This window comes from Carassius carassius, chromosome 15 (assembly GCF_963082965.1).
Source record: "Carassius carassius chromosome 15, fCarCar2.1, whole genome shotgun sequence".
NCBI classification, from domain to species: Eukaryota; Metazoa; Chordata; class Actinopteri; order Cypriniformes; family Cyprinidae; genus Carassius; species Carassius carassius.
Window position 1 is genome coordinate 32,594,499 of NC_081769.1, and position 17,554 is coordinate 32,612,052.

The following is a 17,554-nucleotide window of genomic DNA, read 5'->3' on the forward strand; positions in this document are numbered from 1 at the left end:
TTGCTAATACAACTAAACCACATCCAGTTCAACTGTCCTCCCACTTGCACTAAAAAAGTAGGCACAGTGTAGTTGCTAGGTGAATAACACAACTGTGACATTCACGTGTAATAACAGACAGAGAGATAGAAACTAGATATGACTGTTTAAAATCTGCTTCAGTGACACAGCGTATTCAGATTAAAAATATAAATTTGATTCATTATTAGCCGTTTTAAACCGAACTGACAAAATAAGTGACTCAAAATCCAACCTGTACCTCCAAATGCTGTACCAGGAAGAGGAAGTGACATCACAGGAACAGGTTTGTGTTGGTCTAGCTAAAGAGATGGCAGGTTAAAAACTAGCAGTGCATTTTAAAGGGGTCATATGATGCTATTTCAATTTTCCTTTCTCTTTGGAGTGTTACAAGCTCTTGGTGCATAAAGAAGATCTGTAAAGTTGCAAAGACTAAAGTCTCAAGTCTTTTCTCACAGTATGTGGAAAATAATGTGTTTTTGTAACATTAAACCACATAAACACATTGCATCACACCAAATACACAAAATAATTTTCTTTTTAGAAATGTCATATATGACACCTTTAAGTGCTGTGTAGAAAATAAATGGCACTGATGCATAATGGGTGAGTAGTTCAGGACGGAGGAATGAAGAAGGAATGCATAATTTTGAGTTTCTTTTATTAAAATGTTAGTACCAACAAAACTTTGTTTTACAAAGTTGTTTTGATTATATTTATAGCATTGCTGGTAGTCAATGCTGCATATTAGTTCGGATACAATTGCTTTTTGCACTGCAGTTTGTACACTCAGACTCTTCATTTCATTGTGTACGAAACAGCTGCTGCAAAGGTTCAGGTTAAATAGTCATGCAATAATGCTGGAACCATTTCTATGCTGGTCGTCTATCCATAAAGCATTGGGTCATGGTGGTGCATCAGAATTATTATTATCAATCGGCTTTGGGCTGAATCATATGTATTGATGATGCACATGCAGGCAGATTATTCAATGCAAAAACTGACTTGAAATGTTAGCGTATGCTGTCATCAGTGCTCTGCGTTCGCTCGTCTAGTTTCCCACGGTTGAATAATGGGCAGTAGAGAGCTGAGCGGCAGCAAGGAAGGAGAAAACGTGCTGCCAGCCCCTGCAACACCTTCTTGAAAGTCCCTCTGAGTGCGGAAGAAGAGAAGTAGAAAATGAAAGGGTCGAGACATGCATTCAGCGTGCTGGTGAGTAAAGCAGGTTGTCTCCATTCAGAGCTTTGGCCGCTTATGAATCCCTCCCAATGTGAGATGTTGAAGGGCATGAAACAGATAATGAAGACCAGAAGTGTGCCCAACGCCATCCCGATGGCTCTATACCGCTTCCTGACGTTGACATTGGATAGCCGGGAAAGTATGCGGATGCATTGGATGTAGCAGAAGCAGCAGATGATGAAAGGGATGCAGAAGAAGACAACAGAAAGCTCCAGACGAAAAGGTAGGAGGATCTTCAGTTGTTCATCAGTGAATTCTTCATAGCAGGTGTTACGTTTGGATGGATCAGTGATGTTGGGGTTGAAATAGTTGTGGTATTGCATGATGTAGACGATACTGCAGTGTCCCATTGACACCACCGAGAATATGATGCAGGCTATCCCTGCACTTCTGGGGTTGCGTTTGAGCTTGTATTTAATGGGGAAAGCCACACCCAGGAAGCGCTCCACGCTGATGGCCGTCAGGTGAAGGACGCTGTTGGCGATGACCGAGTAAAAGATGAATCTCGACAGCGGGCAGAGGAAGTAAGGCATTGTCCATTTCATGTTGGCCACCTCCACCATGCGAAACGGCAGGAAGAAGAGGAAGATCAGGTCAGAGATGGTTAAACTGAGTAACAGCACGTCCATCGGGGTGGAGCGCTGGCGGACCTTCTTAAAGAAGGTGTAGAAAGCCAAGATGTTGGCGGGAAGGCCTGTGATCAGTGTGAATCCGTAGACCACTAACACAAGGTTACTCAGACCAGCTGTCAACGTCATGGTCACTAGATGCAATGAACGCTCTGTAAGAAAAGAAAGAGAAAATTAGTAACTGCAAGCATTTTACTATTGAAGTCCATTTCCTGCACGTGAAAAAAAAAGAATAAATGTATAAATGCATGTTAAACATAATTCCAAAAATCTATTTATGAAAAATCAGTTATGAGATAAAAGTCCAAATTATGACAAAAAAATCATGACCTAAAATGTCCTAAATATGTAATAAAAAGTCAATTATTAAGGAAAAATCTAAATTATGAGATATGTCCTATGACTTATGTCATAATTATGAGATAAAATCTTGACATAAGAAGTCAGTTGCGAGATACAAAATAATGACACACTGAGATAAGTCGTAATTATGACCAAAGTTCAAAAGTCAACGTCTCCAGAGATGAAATGGATCTGCTCATGCACAAGCAAAGGTAGCCTAATTCTGATACATCCAATCGCTATCCATTATGACCCGTAGGCTTTTTTATAATCATGTAGCCTATACACAATAATAATATTTTTCATTTTAATCTTTTATTGTGTCATATTTAAAAATGTTTGTGTGCTGCTGCCCTGTGTGTAATAAGTAAAGTGAACGTGTTTTGTGGACCCGCCCAGAGTCAGACTTTCTACTAACACGCTCTTTAAATAACAACATTTTTTTACGCCTTTGACTTTAGACTAAGTTTGAATTGGTCTTTGGCACAGTCTATTTTCAGTTCCTCAAAATAGCAACGCCCATGGGCGCACGAATGGGCACAAATGCATTTGCTATTTAAACAACGCAAACAGTCCAATAATTACAGACTAAATCATAATTATGCGATAATCTTATAACATATAAAGTAAATTATGAGATAAAAAGTCTAAATTATAACATCCTAGAGCAAGTCATAATCATGAAAAAAAGTCTAAATTGTGAGACAAAATGTCAAAATGACATACAATGACATAGTTTTGCGATAAAAAAAGTTATGACTATTATGAGTCGATTATGATATAAAAAGTTATGATACAGTTATACTTATGAAAGTCATAATTGACAACATGTCGATTCATAGCTTACATCCTAAAGGTCTGTTAACTGATTTCATATGATCCTCTAACGCTCACCATTTTGCTAATTCATGGGCATTTCTGATCATTTTGCACTGATATCTGCCCTGTCTGGACATTTTAAATGAGGTGGTGGCACACTAAATACTCATTGCAATCCTTACAACCAAATGTTTGGTAAATATATGCTTTTTATCTGAGCTGAATGAGAGTCAATATCTGATGGCCCTCCAGCAAGAGCAATACATGCAATACTCCAGAATTAAAAGGGTCTCATGGTTACATTTAAATAGTGATGGATGTCAAAGTTCTGTCAACCTTTGTCTCTTAAGAAAAAAAAACACCATTATTTATAAACAACAGGAAGCTGATACTCATCTCCTCAATACTAAAAACAGGCATGCAATGGTTTTATTGTCTTTAGTTCAGTGTAATATTGCTTGACGAGGAGTTTTTCTCATAAATGTAATTGTCCTCTACAATAACTAATCCAGTATCTTGATCACACAATGGAGCTTTAGGGTAATAAATCATTTTTTTGGTGAGTAGGTCACTTATTAATGGCATAAAAAAGAGTTCAATTCAGATGGGACTGACTAAACCCAACAACTGTGTTAAATATGCATCTACTGTATCTTTGGAATAATAATTAAAAGCATGCAGCACTGTATGTTTAGAATTGGCTCAGATAAATTCTAAATATATTGTATTGCATCTCAGGAAATGCATGTTGAAACTTGTGACAGGATCAGGTGTTATAACTGTGAAAAAAAAATATTCCACAACACACACAGAGAGAGAGATCAGAATGCATGATTAGGCTAAACATTTTCAGACTATTAGGGTTTTTGTAATATACATGCAGTAACTGAGTCATCCTTTTGATAGAGAACTTAAAATTACTACACGCTACTAAAAATACTCAAAATACATTTCCTTGAATACAAATTTAGTTGCACCTATACAGTCTATACGTGTATATATATATATATATATATACATATATATATATATATATATATATATATATATATATATATATATATATATATATATATATATATACATATATATATATATATATATATACATATATATATATATATATATATATATATATATATACATATATATATATATATATATATATGAATGTGAGATGTGAAACTAGTTAAATGGAAATTCCTGCAATAAAAAAGTAGGTTATAAGCGATAATGTGGGAGAGAAAAAAACACTGCTAGATCTAGCTACTTCTAAAAAATAAAAGAAATTTATGAGAGAATTTAATATATATTATAGATAAGCATCCAATTAACTAGCAACATCCAACCTGCAACATCTATGTTTCAGAAAAATGTAATTATTAGATATGAAGATGTACAAATACAAATAAATACATTTTTCAGATCAATATAAAAATAAGCCTTCAAAATAATTTAAGCATTCCATGCATAGTTTTTTCTGTAAATATTAAAATGCATGTTATCTCGTATGAGGAACAAATATATATATATGTTTTCTCAGTTGCCTATAGATCAGAGAAAATGTTCTGATCAAAACTGAAAAAGGTTACCCATTAAAGCATTAGTCATCAGAGAAATCATCACAATTTAAAATCTTAAAAACAAAATAGTAGTAGCAAAATATTTTATACCTTAATGAATCAGTCCACACCACAGATTCAGACGTGATGTGACGCTCCTGGAGCCTTTAAAGCTTTTTCTCATTATGTCACTTTGACACATGCTGCACCTACGATGACAAAACAGGAAAGCGAGACATTTTTCATTTTCTCAAGGAAGTGAATTTATTTCCCCAACATTAAGGTACACTTTTTTGTACAATGCACGTATATAAATACATGCACACTTATATTAATTTAATCTGTGTTTGAGGTTAAGTCAACGAGGGAGGTTTCGTCTTCTACAAACATCTTCAGTAGTGCTCTATTACTTCAGTGTCTAACTTTGTATTAAAGATGTAATAAAGAACAAAGCGATGCAAAGTGGGAGGACAGATTTGTAAAAACCTCCAGTTTGCTCACAGTACATGACATAAACCACCTGAAAAAACATTTGCTTTTCATCATATTTTTGCTAGGCCTGTCAGCAACCAATTTTACTTAAACTCATTAGCATTTTCCACATCATTAACATAAAAATTAAAGAGCTTAATTAATTACACATCCGTTAGGTGGGCCTCCTTCATACTCAAATGCGCAATCCATCCACAAAAGCACCGTACCGGATCGCACTAATTGAGCAGCGCTACAAGAAGCATCTGTGAGCAGAAAGCTGAATAAATAGTTGAGAGGACAAACAGCGGCAGTCCATTATTTATCATTTAGTAGTTCAGCTCTGCCAGCCATCCTAAATCATTTGGATTTCGTTCAAGCCTTCCTGTCTGTGGAAAAACACTGCATTGTGTTTTATTTTCAGACACTTGAGCGCAAGAAAAATCCCAGAGCTGCATTGTTCAGATGGATGAAATTCACACAGTGTCCTGTTCAACAGCCACAGCCTTCGCATGCCTACGTGACAGCTGTGCAGGAGAAACAAAAAGATCAGTCTTTTTTTATCAATAATGCCGTCTCCCTGACCAAACACAAAGATTTGTATGGCACAATAAGCCGAGGGCCGGAGGAATGGCTGAGCGTTCGTTTCTTTCCACCAGAGACACTGCTTTGTACGAAGGTTTGTTTTTTTTTCGTAGTGCGAATGGTGTCGAGTCAGATGAGCGCAGCATTTTCTCAACATCTGGGTCTGCCTCTGTGGACCTGCTGGAGAGAAGGAGGAGAAAAGAAAGAACAAAATGCTTCATTTGATATAAAGCATGTCTTAAGGCCCTTTCACATTACTCGAGTCAGTGTTGCCCAATGAACTGATCTCAGCATCTGCAACAGCATTGGCCCAGCTTAAAGTTCAATTTTAACTTTAACCCCATTCACAGACCTTTTTTAAAGGTTTTGAAAGCCAATGATTTGCAGATGATTTGCATGACCTATGAAAAGTCTGCCTGTGCAATGACAAGTCCAAATCTGCATTCTAGTTAATCATTCAGAATAAAAAGGAACCAAGTTATTTTAACTGTCAAACTTAAGAGGATTTCGAATGCATCACAATGCATTATAAATTTTAATTCAAATAAATATTTCTGTATTTATTTTTAACACTTTCACATCCTGTACTGCTTGTTTGGCCTTTTACACCTGTCTTGTAACTGTAATTTTACCCGTGAGAGTCAAGTCAAACTAAAAGTCTGAATAGATACTTATTTGGTAACACTTTGCAATAAGGTCTTCTTTGTAAGCATGGAACAATACTTTCTTATCTTACTGTTATCTTATTCAACACTTGTTAACACATACTGAATAATCAAAAGTTGTATCTGGTAACATTAATGCACTAATACAAACAATGATTCATTTTTATTAACTAACATAAAAACAGTAATGCATTAACTAATGTAATCAACTGACCTAATTTAAAACATCAACAGCATTGAGAGACAATTAAACTTTGTGAACTGTATTTTTTCTTTCTACAATTCACTGTTTACACACATACATTACTAGCAACCTCTTAATATTATTTTTCTTTCTGCAGTGCATTTCACATGGAGCGCTGAAGTCTTGATGCGAGATATGAAAGAACCTTAACATATTTGTATATTCATTAGTGACTGAAACGGTCAAACAAATAGCGTGAGCTAATTTTACATTTGCCTGCTGCTGAGCTGACAATGCGGTATTCTTATAAGAATAAACATACACTCTTAAGCATAAAGGCTAAAGGGTGATTTCGCAGTAATACCACAGAGGAACCATTTCAGGTCCCTGTCACTAAAGCATGGATATAAATACTGAACTAAAATATTCCACTCAATTCAACTACTCCAGTTGTTCAGTTAACATTTATCCATAGATAGATCTGTCCTCTATCCATAATATTGCTTTCTCCAGTGAAAAAGTGGTCTGGTCTGAATCAGGAGAAAAATCTGCACAGAAAACAGTTCAAAATAGCTCTAAACAAATATGTTGGTGGATTCGGATGTGAGAGACAAAAGGGAATGAACCATTATTACTGATTATGGACTCATTTTTTTTGGCCCAAAGCAACGGTTTAAAAGTTTAAACCTCATAATGATGGATTTGTTTCTTACAAACAAACAGCTTTTCACTTTTCAAGACATTAACTGATAGATTAGAGCGGTGTGGATTATTTGTGGCGTTTTAATCAGCTGTTTGGACTCTCATTCTGACGGCACCCATTCACTGCAGAGGATCCACAGGTGAGCAAGTGATGGAATGCTAAGTGTCTCCAAATCAAAAAAAAACAGGCTTAACTTCCTTGGTAGGCCTGAGGATGAGGACAACTATTCTATAGTTTGGGTTAACTATTCTTTTCCATTTTTAATTCTAATCAAATTGGCTGTACAAAACATTTTAAAATCTTACCTAGTTGAAACTTGTATAACTTAAAAATTAAGTTGAAATTTCATCAGATACAAAATGTGAGGATGCATTTCACTCATTTAAAGTAGTGTCAGAAGGTCATGCACCATTGGCATATGGGTTGGGTGTCCATGCATGGTTAAAAATTGGGATTGGTCTTGGTAGACCAATGGGGATTGGATTCTGACCCTGAGAGGTTTGGGTTTGAGGTATTGGAGTCTGGATTTGAGATTGGACTTGCGTTTGTGTGCTTAAATTCTGTTGGATTTATAGTCTTTGCACATTTGGGTGTATTTGAGAGTGGTTAAGCATAGTCTGTCTCTGGAGGTCTCTTCTTTGGGGGGAAGGAGCAGCTTGGGACAACCCTCCTGAAGATTCAGTTTCCCGGTGTCTCGGAGCAGAACGATGCCTCGGTGCATTTCGTTGTGGCCAATCTGAAGATCCACTACTGTCTGAACTATAGACTTCAGGGTTGGGATATGCAGGTGTTCCCTGCAAATGATCCCAAGGCATCTGTTGGAGGTGCATTCTGGAGTCACTGATTGTGGGTCTGAATGGGGATTGAACGTCGAGTTCGGTCTTCGGCTGATGATCTTGAGTTGGCAGTTCGGCGGTTTGCATTGGTTTGATTGGTAGGGTGAGAGTATCTATTCTGAATGAGGCCATGGGGTTGGCGAGAAGCATTTGTTGAAGCATTGTTGAGCACTGTTTGTGTCTGATTACTCAATGTCAAAGGGTCAGAGTTCAGCAAGCCATTCTGAGAATGATTTTGATGGTTGCTGTTAATATGTTGACTCTGTAGTGCACTTTCTGCATGTTGCTGGACCATCTGATTTGCTTTGCTTTGGCACATGCGCACCAGGCTGAAAATTGCCCATTTGTATGAGAATATTGGGACTGTGTTGGACAAACTGTGGGAACGATCTCTGAGGGTCATTGTTTGTATACGAATTGTTTGGATGCCCATTGTCTGGGACTGTACTGAAGTTGCATTGGAATACATCAGTGTTCAAATGGCCATTATGATGGAGTGGGTTGATGTTGATGTTCCCATTGTTGTTATTGGGAATGGCGGTGAAGTTTTGTGGGAGTGAGTTGTGTTATGTGGGATTAGGGTGGTTTCCATCAAAAAATAAATAAAAATAAATCAAACTATCAATCAAACTATGCGTGAAATTGTTTATGTATGTTGCTGATTATTACTTTGTGTTGATATACTGATTCTTTTTTTTCTTGTAAAGTTTAGTACAAAAAACAGAAAAAATACTTTCTTTTTTAATTACATTGCTACTATATTTTACTTGTATGTTATTTTAAATAATATACAAAGTTCAATGTATAATATATAAATAGTATTATTATTATCAGTATAATTAATATACATAATATGAATATTATATAATGAATATTATTTATTTTTCCAAGCAACATAAGAATAAAATCTAATTTGCTGATTATTACAACATATGGATAAAATCTCATTTACTTCTAATTATTATTAGTACCGTACCAGTAGTAAGCAGTAGTAAAAATGTATATATATATTGTCCAACCTTCAGAGATATTATTTTACATTACACTATATTTATTTTTTGTTTTACTTTTTTTTTCACTGTTACTGTGAGGAGTCAAACAATAATAATAATAAAAAAAAAATAGTTTTATAGATAATTACTATTATTAATACCAATAATAATACTAAATATTTTTATTTTTACAAAATATATTATTATTATTATTATTAATGTATTATATTATCATCATTTATAATTATCATTATTTGTACTAATAAAAATATATATATTTTAAATATTTATATTTTTTTTAGCTTTATTGTCCATCTGGTATTACTCTGCATTACACAGAACACAATAAGAGAAGGTGGCACTGTCTTATTGTCATTCCTTCATTCTGGTTTGTTTTCTGAAGTCCAATAGTATCTTTAAGCCTCCAATCAACTGTAAATATGAGCAAATAATCATGTCAGACTTCTTAGCATCATAAAATATAACAACAAACTAAAGCATTTAGAAGGCACGTACTGTTTCTTTATCGCAGAAGCAAAATAATCACAAGGATAATTATGATGAGTGTAACAACACTCCCTGCTGAGACATGTATCTTTAAACTTGATTTTTAGATTTTACATAGGAAGAACTAGATTAACAAGCACTGCTAATAACATCAGACAGAAATGGAGTCAGGGCATAAAGGGCAAAGAAAAAACACAACACAGAAACATCAATAATGGAGCCAGCAAATAGAAGAAAGTATCCTGCAAAGGAAAACCATTATAGGCGGATGAAAATTATGACTCCTTCTAGAGAGGTGACACGTGAATAAATCAATCCTGTGGTTGATTACTCCCTCTCTGGTCAAGAAAATGAACGTCAGGCCGAAGAATGAACTGACAGATGCATTCATCACCAAAGTGCCACAGAGAGCCATTAACTCTCCCACAAAGGCCAGGTCTATCTGCTGCTTCGATGTCCCTCGTGTGATGTCATCCTGTGCGATGCAGGCGTAACGGCCCCTCTGATTGGTGGAGAAGATCTGCAGACTCAGCATGCCACTCCCTGATTGGCTGGCATCTGGACCATCTGAAGAACCAACAAAATTATAAAATAAAAAATCTTCATTACAATTTATAGAAACCTTAGATGGTGTGTCAGACTGTAACACTGTAAAGTTGGTCAGTAGGATCAAAACCTTGAATAATACCGAAAAAAGGTTAAATATTTATATTTTTTTTAGCCATATTGTCCAGCCATTGTCTAATCTCATATGATTAATGATTAATTATATATAACCACAGTTTTATATCTTATAATTATCTTTTTACACAATATTCAGTGAAATAAGGCTAGCTCTGTATTTAATATAGAATATCTAAAAAAAATCTAATAAAAATATAGTAATTCAGTTTAAGTATATATGTAGTATGTATTTAATAATACATACTGTTTTAAAGAAGCTTCACAGAAATATAAATTATTATTAACAGTAGTGTTAAGAATCAAATGTAATTATAATAATAAATTATTATTATTATTACTATCATTGTTTGTAAAAAAAAAAAAAAAAAAAAACAAGTTAAATATTTAGATTTTTGGGTATTATTTTGTCTCTGTCTTACCATGTATTAATGTCTATTTTTGATAACCCTGCAATTAAATACTTGTGCTTCATTTCAGTTCATTATTTAGTTTTTTATCTGAAATTTGTTGGACCCCAATCAAAAGATCTGATTATTTACAACGCATGAGTAAGTCTGGCTCAGTGCAAAAATCGCTTCACATTATGAATCACTTGAGTTCAAAACAAAACACTCAAAACAATAAATCACAGAACAGAATTACAAAAACACTCTTTGTTTCCTCCATCTGCCATTGGCTGGGATATTGGTTGAGCCACTGTTGTCATGTCCCTCAAACAGATTGCAATTAGTCACTAGTGGAGCAGAAATTAATCCAAAATATGTATGGTATTGTATGTTATTGTTATGTTTGTCCAGCAAACCAGAACATTACAAGCTCTTTAGTGATGCTGCTGTCATAAAACATGCTCAAGAGATGTTGACGTGCAAACAATATAAACTTGAGGTCTTAATAATGAAATTAAACTCAGTTTGTTTCAAGAGGGGCTTATTAATAACTTAAAATATGCCAAAAACAACAAACAAACAAGTCAAAAATAAACTTAATTAAAAAAAAAATCTTTTTTTTTTATAATGGCTTTTTTATTTTCAACTGTCATGAAAAACGTCCAAAGGTTACGAATGTAACCCTAGTTCCTTGAAGGAACGAGACGCTGCGTCGAAACGCTTTGGGGAACGTCCCTGACGAGACCGACTCTGAACATCGTATGCAATCAGTCCATTGGAAAGGCGTGACGTCACGGGCGGGGTGACGTAGCGACCAGGAAGCTATAAAAGCACGTGCCGTGCAGCTGGCCTCAGCTTCAAGTAGGGAAGCAAGCGCCGGCAGGGGTGCCGGGAGTATGGCTCTGCGACGCAGCGTCTCGTTCCTTCAAGGAACTAGGGTTACATTCGTAACCTTGGGACGTTCCTTTTCAGGAACTCGAGCTGCGTCGAAACGCTTTGGGGAACGATGTGCCTACGCTGCCAGACTTCCAAATCCCTGCCTAGTGTGTATCCGAAGAGCACAGCTAAGACGAGAGAACAGAAGAGCCCGGCGTGGCTCGCATGTCAAGATCGCAAAATCGGACAAATGTGGAGGGCGTGGACCACCCCGCAGCGTTGCAGATGTCCAAGAGGGACACACCTGCTGAGAAGGCATTAGAGGCCGCCATACCCTTAGTAGAGTGAGCCTTGGCCCCCAAAGGAGGGGGAAGACCAGAGGACTCATAGGAGACGTTGATAGCCTCGACTATCCAACGACTAAGGGTCTGCTTGGTGGCAGGAGAACCCTTGTTAGAAGGACCATAGCAAACCAGCAATTGGTCGGATTTTCTCCACAAGGCAGCTCTGTGGACATATGCGTCCAGTGCTCGCACTGGACACATACAGTTTAGCTTCTCTTGGTCTGGCTCCCGAAAGGGAGGAGGACAGAAGGCCTGCAGTACGATAGGTTGTGGTGTAACAGAGGGAACCTTCGGAACATAGCCCGCTCGAGGGTATAAGAATGCTTTGGCCATACCAGGGGCAAAGTCTAAATAAGTAGGGGCCACCGAAAGGGCCTGAAGATCTCCAACTCTCTTTAGTGAGGTGATTGCCAGTAATCGGGCAGTTTTAAGTGTCAGATGTCTATCTGAGATATCTTGTATTGGCTCGAATGGAGCTTTACAAAGAGCCTCTAGGACCACAACCAAATCCCAGGAGGGAACACGGGATCGTACTGGAGGTCTCAGCCTCAGCGCACCGTGGAGGAAACGTGTAACTAGGGGGTGCCTACCCACTGACTGATCATTGAAAGGGACATGGAAAGCAGCTATGGCCGCCACGTACACCTTTAAGGTGGAGTGGGATAACCCTGCAGAGAGCCTGGCTTGTAAAAACTCCAGAACTGTACCAACTGGGCAGTTTGCTGGGTCAAGCTGGCGGTCTCTGCACCATGAAGTGAAGAGCTTCCACTTCAGGGCGTACAGTTTCCTCGTAGAAGGAGCTCTGGATTGGAGTAGGGTCTCAACAACCTCGTTTGAGAGACCAGCTGCTAACAGTTGTTCCCCCTCAGGGGCCACACCCACAGCTTCTACAACTCCGGGCGAGGGTGAATTATCGTGCCCTGCACCTGTGAGAGTAGGTCTGTCCTGATCGGTATCTCCCACGGAGAGCCGTCAAGGAGCGAGACTAGATCTGAGAACCATACTCGGCCCGGCCAGAACGGGGCTACTAGTAGTAGACGGGCCCCGTCCCGGCGTACTCTCGCCAGAACTCCCGGGAGCAGAGCGATAGGGGGAAATGCGTACAGACGAAGCCTCGGCCAGGTCTGTACCATAGCGTCCAGTCCCAGAGGAGCTGGATGAACTAGAGAGAACCAGAGGAGACATTGCGATGTCTCCTGAGTCGCAAAGAGGTCCACCTGGGCTGTGCCAAATACTCTCCATATCTGCTTCACCACCTCGGGGTGAAGCATCCATTCCCTGGGCCTCGGCCCCTGCCTCGACAGTATGTCTGCTCCCACATTCAATCTCCCAGGAATATACACTGCTCTGATCAAGAGGAGTTTGCCCTGGGACCACAGAAGGATCTGGTGTGCCAGCTTGTACAAGGGGCGCGAACGCAGACCCCCCTGGTGATTGATATAAGAGACCACTTATGTGTTGTCGGTGCGCACCAACACATGGTGACCTGGAAATATTTCAATGCTCGATAGACTGCTAGCAACTCTAGGCAATTGATGTGCCATGTCAGATGGCGACCACTCCACAGACCGCGGGCAGGGTGGCCACTCATGACCGCACCCCAACCGGTGAGGGACGCGTCTGTCGCTAGCGTTACACGGCGACAAGGAGCTCCCAGCACTGGGCCCTGATTCAAGAACCAAGGTTTCTTCCACATGTCTAAGGAACGAAGGCACAGCCGCGTGACCTTGATAACTCGAAGTGGATTTCCCCTCGGGGAAAAGCCCTTGGACTTGAGCCACCACTGTAGGGGTCTCATGTGCAGCAGGCCAAAATGTACCACGTTGGACGCAGCTGCCATCAGCCCTAACAATCCCTGGAATTGTTTGACAGTGAGTGACTGGCCTTCTTTGACTCTCTCGACTGATGTGAGGATCGACTCGATCCGAGTAGGAGACAAACGTGCCTGCATCGTGGTCGAATTCCACACTACGCCTAGATAGGTGGTTCTCTGAACTGGATAAAGTACACTCTTCTTGGCGTTAAGTCTCAAACCCAGCTCCCCCATGTGTGCGAGAACGACATCTCGATGTTGAACCGCCATCTGCTCTGATTGAGCTAGGATCAACCAATCGTCGATATAATTTAGAATGCGGATGCCCTGCATATGGAGGGATACTGGTGCCGCATCTACACATTTTGTGAACGTCCGGGGTGAGAGTGCGAGGATAAGGGAAGTACTCGATATTGATAAGCTTTGCCCCCGAAAGCGAACCTCAGAAACTTCCTGTGTTGTGGAAGGATGGATATGTGGAAGTATGCGTCTTTGAGATCTATTGTGACAAACCAGTCCTCGGATCTGATTTGAGCTACAACCTGGTTGACAGTGAGCATTTTGAACTTCAGTGGCATAACTGAGAGGTTTAGATGACATAAGTCTAAGATCGAACGCAACTCCCCATCCTTCTTTGGAACTATGAAATACCGGCTGTAAAATCTGGATTCCCTGTGTAGAGGAGGGACCACCTCGATGGCCTCCTTCCTTAAAAGGGTCTTCAATTTTTGTTCCATAACCAGAGCCTGCAGGAGGCCGACTATTGCCTTTCTACTGTGCGCAGGACCCATTGTGATACATTGGCAGTAGTTTCCACGCTGCTAGCTAATGTACTAAGGGAATCAGTCTCTCGAGACTGATCTCTGGTGTAAGAGGCCCCCGAAGGGGAGGCGAGCATCCCAGCTCCGCTACGCTCACGGGCGGAAATAACTGAGTAGTGCTCGCTGGAGGCTGCTGCACCCTGAAACTCTGGCAGGGTTGGCAGACCCACCTCCCGAGGGCCCCGTGTAATGAGGTGGACACCGCTCTACCCCAGTAGGGGCTGCCCTCTGTAGTCGTGACCGAAATGCGTCATGACTTCCTGGCCGTGGACCTCCCAGCCTTAAGTACTCCAATTCGGATTCGTATTAGGCTGAGAAGTCACTGGCACAGAGCGTTGCTTCAGCCTCTGGTCCCATTTTTCCTTAAGTGGGGAACATGGGCGGAAACGCTCTGTTTGTACGCGGAGGGGGCTGCTCCCACCCAGCAGTCCCTCCAGTACATCTAACTTCATGAGTCAAATAACTGTCATAATATTCCTCAGAATTTAATGAAATCAAACAATCAGACAAGTAAATACAGTCTGGATTGTGATACAATACACATTGAAGTGATATATTGAACTTCTTGAAGTTAGATAACAGTCATTAGATTCCTCAGAATCTAATGTAATCCAAATTCCTCAGAATTTAGTGAAATCAAACAATCAGACAAGTAAATACGGTATAGATTGTGATAAAGTACACATTGAAGTGATAGAACCAACTCCTGCTCATTAGATGGAGTTAAAATAACCAGACACGCGGTCGGGTATGGAAAAATTCACATCAAAACTGAAAATGATGTAATACAGGCGTTGCCTCGACAGCGCGCGAATAGCTTAGTCACACAAACAATATTAATCCCCTCGGAGATTAAATAGCTGCTCACTAACGCTGCCCGTATAATGTTAGGTATAACACTGTTTGTTTTATACTGTGTTTATGCAACTTTATGTTTGTGCAACTACAAGCTCGCCGACGCCCTCCGTGTCAATCTACTCGGAGAAAGAAAGGCAGAGTGTCAAGCCCAACGCTCGGGGGGAAGAACCGAAGCTCGGGCTTCCAAACCCCGGAATCAGAAAGATCTGGTGGGTACGGTAGGAGATAAGGACCCCCTCGAGAGCCGACTCAGCGTGCTTCGATCCCAGGCAAGCCACGCACAAACTGTGTGTATCCCCACTTGTAATATAGCGAGGGCAGGGAGGAACACACAATCTATAACGTGGCTTGGAATCGCCTTCAATATGTTGGTCTTTGCTTTTACTTTTGGCATATTGAGCTGCTTTAGCGATCTTTTAATGTCTAAGGGACAGACAACAATAAATAGAACCAACGGGACAGACTTTAACATGCACACACAGAGTGCTTGCTGACAGAGAAAAAGCTGAGGCCAGCTGCACGGCACGTGCTTTTATAGCTTCCTGGTCGCTACGTCACCCCGCCCATGACGTCACGCCTTTCCGATGGACTGATTGCATACGATGTTCAGAGTCTCGTCAGGGACATTCCCCAAAGCGTTTCGACGCAGCTCGAGTTCCTGAAAAGGAACCTGTTATTGTAGTATAACAGTAATATTATTATAGTTTTTTATAATTAATGACAGAATTTTCATTTTTGGGTGAACTATCCCTTTAACCTTTCTGATGCATTAGGGTCCTACTGCTTGAAATACTGGCTAAACAAATTTTTTTTTTTGACATTTTGTGAATAATTTACATTTAGAGTCATGAATGTGCATGCAAAGTTTTGACAAATAAAGTAGATGTGCTTTGGAAAGGCCAAACAAATCAGGGTTATTATAGCTAAAAAAGACTAAAGATAATTTCCAAAACCTTTTTTTACTTGAAATAAAATAAACTTTAACTGAAATAAAATATCAATGAAATACTTATTTAAAAAAAAAAGTTATTTTATTTGCAGCATCATTTCAGATTTTCATTTATTTTACCTAAAAATATTTTTTAGCTTACTGAAATATTTAAAATTAGTAATGAAGTGTATGAATGAAGTGATTCGAACCTATCGCTGTTTTCTTTTCTCGTTCCAGTTTTTCACAAGTTCATCAAACAACCGCAGTAAGAAGAATATTTCATCAAGCACGGTGAGTAATGGCTTCTCCTGTTATTGTTACTTGCACCTCTTGCCATATGTACAGTTTATCTATCTATGTCGCTGATGAGGGATTCACATGTGATAAATGCAGGGAAATAGTTAGGCTGACAGAGAAGATTTCAGAATTTGAGACACGCATACAAACTTTAATTGAAGAATGTCAGGGCTCTAGATACGGCTTTGGATGCCTCTAGATCAGGGATTCCTGTACATTGTTCGGTTCCGGAAACAGAGCCCCTGCAGCAGGGCAACTGGGTGACGGTGAGGCAGCGTAGTCCAGGGTCAAAACACCACTTTTCTGTTCTGATCAAAACATTAAACAGGTTCTCCCCACTCAGTGATGCACCCACTGAGAAACCTGATGAAAGTGCTCTAGTTATTGGTGATTCTATTGTACAGAACGTGAATATAAAGACACCGGCCACCATAGTCAAATGTTTACTGGGAGCCAGAGCGCCTGACATCTTGGCAAATTTAAAAGTGCTGGCTAATGCTAAACGTAAATTCAGTAAGATTGTTATTCATGCCGGCGCTAATGATGTTCGACTTCGCCAGTCGGAGATCACTAAAAATAACATTAAAGAGGTCTGTGAACTTGCAAGCACGATATCAGACACTGTAATATGCTCTGGTCCCCTCCCTGCTTACCGTGGTGATGAGATGCATAGCAGATTGTCATCACTCAATGGCTGGATGTCTAAGTGGTGCCCACAGAATAACATAGGTTTCATAGACAATTGGACGAGCTTTTGGGGCAGACCTGACCTGTTTAAAAGAGATGGTCTTCATCCCTCCTGGGGTGGCGCCACTCTTCTCTCTAGAAATATGGCAAATAGTCTTAGTATTTATAGTTGACTAACTGGGGCCCAGGTCAGGAAGCAGACAGACTGGCAAAACCGACCATCTGCTAGCCGCCTCCCGTCACAGAGGTCAGTTAATTCTCAGCACATAGAGACTTTTTCACCTAGATATCACACTATAGAGACT

The 17,554-nt window shown here is 39.6% G+C and overlaps 1 protein-coding gene across 1 annotated transcript; it reads right to left on the bottom strand.

Moving 5' to 3' along the window:
- Positions 1-662: 662 nt before the first annotated feature.
- On the bottom strand, positions 663-4,813 carry LOC132157878 (free fatty acid receptor 3-like). Its single transcript, XM_059567141.1, has 2 exons — positions 4,721-4,813; positions 663-2,038 (listed from the first exon to the last, which is right to left on the bottom strand). The coding sequence occupies exon 2, from the start codon at positions 2,013-2,015 to the stop codon at positions 1,032-1,034; it is 984 nt and encodes a 327-aa protein (XP_059423124.1). The 5' UTR covers positions 2,016-2,038; positions 4,721-4,813; the 3' UTR covers positions 663-1,031.
- Positions 4,814-17,554: the final 12,741 nt, after the last annotated feature.

Coding starts and splice junctions, on each gene's coding strand:
- LOC132157878 (XM_059567141.1), bottom strand. CDS start 2,015: ATGACGTTGACAGCTGGTCTGAGTAACCTTGTGTTAGTGGTCTACGGA.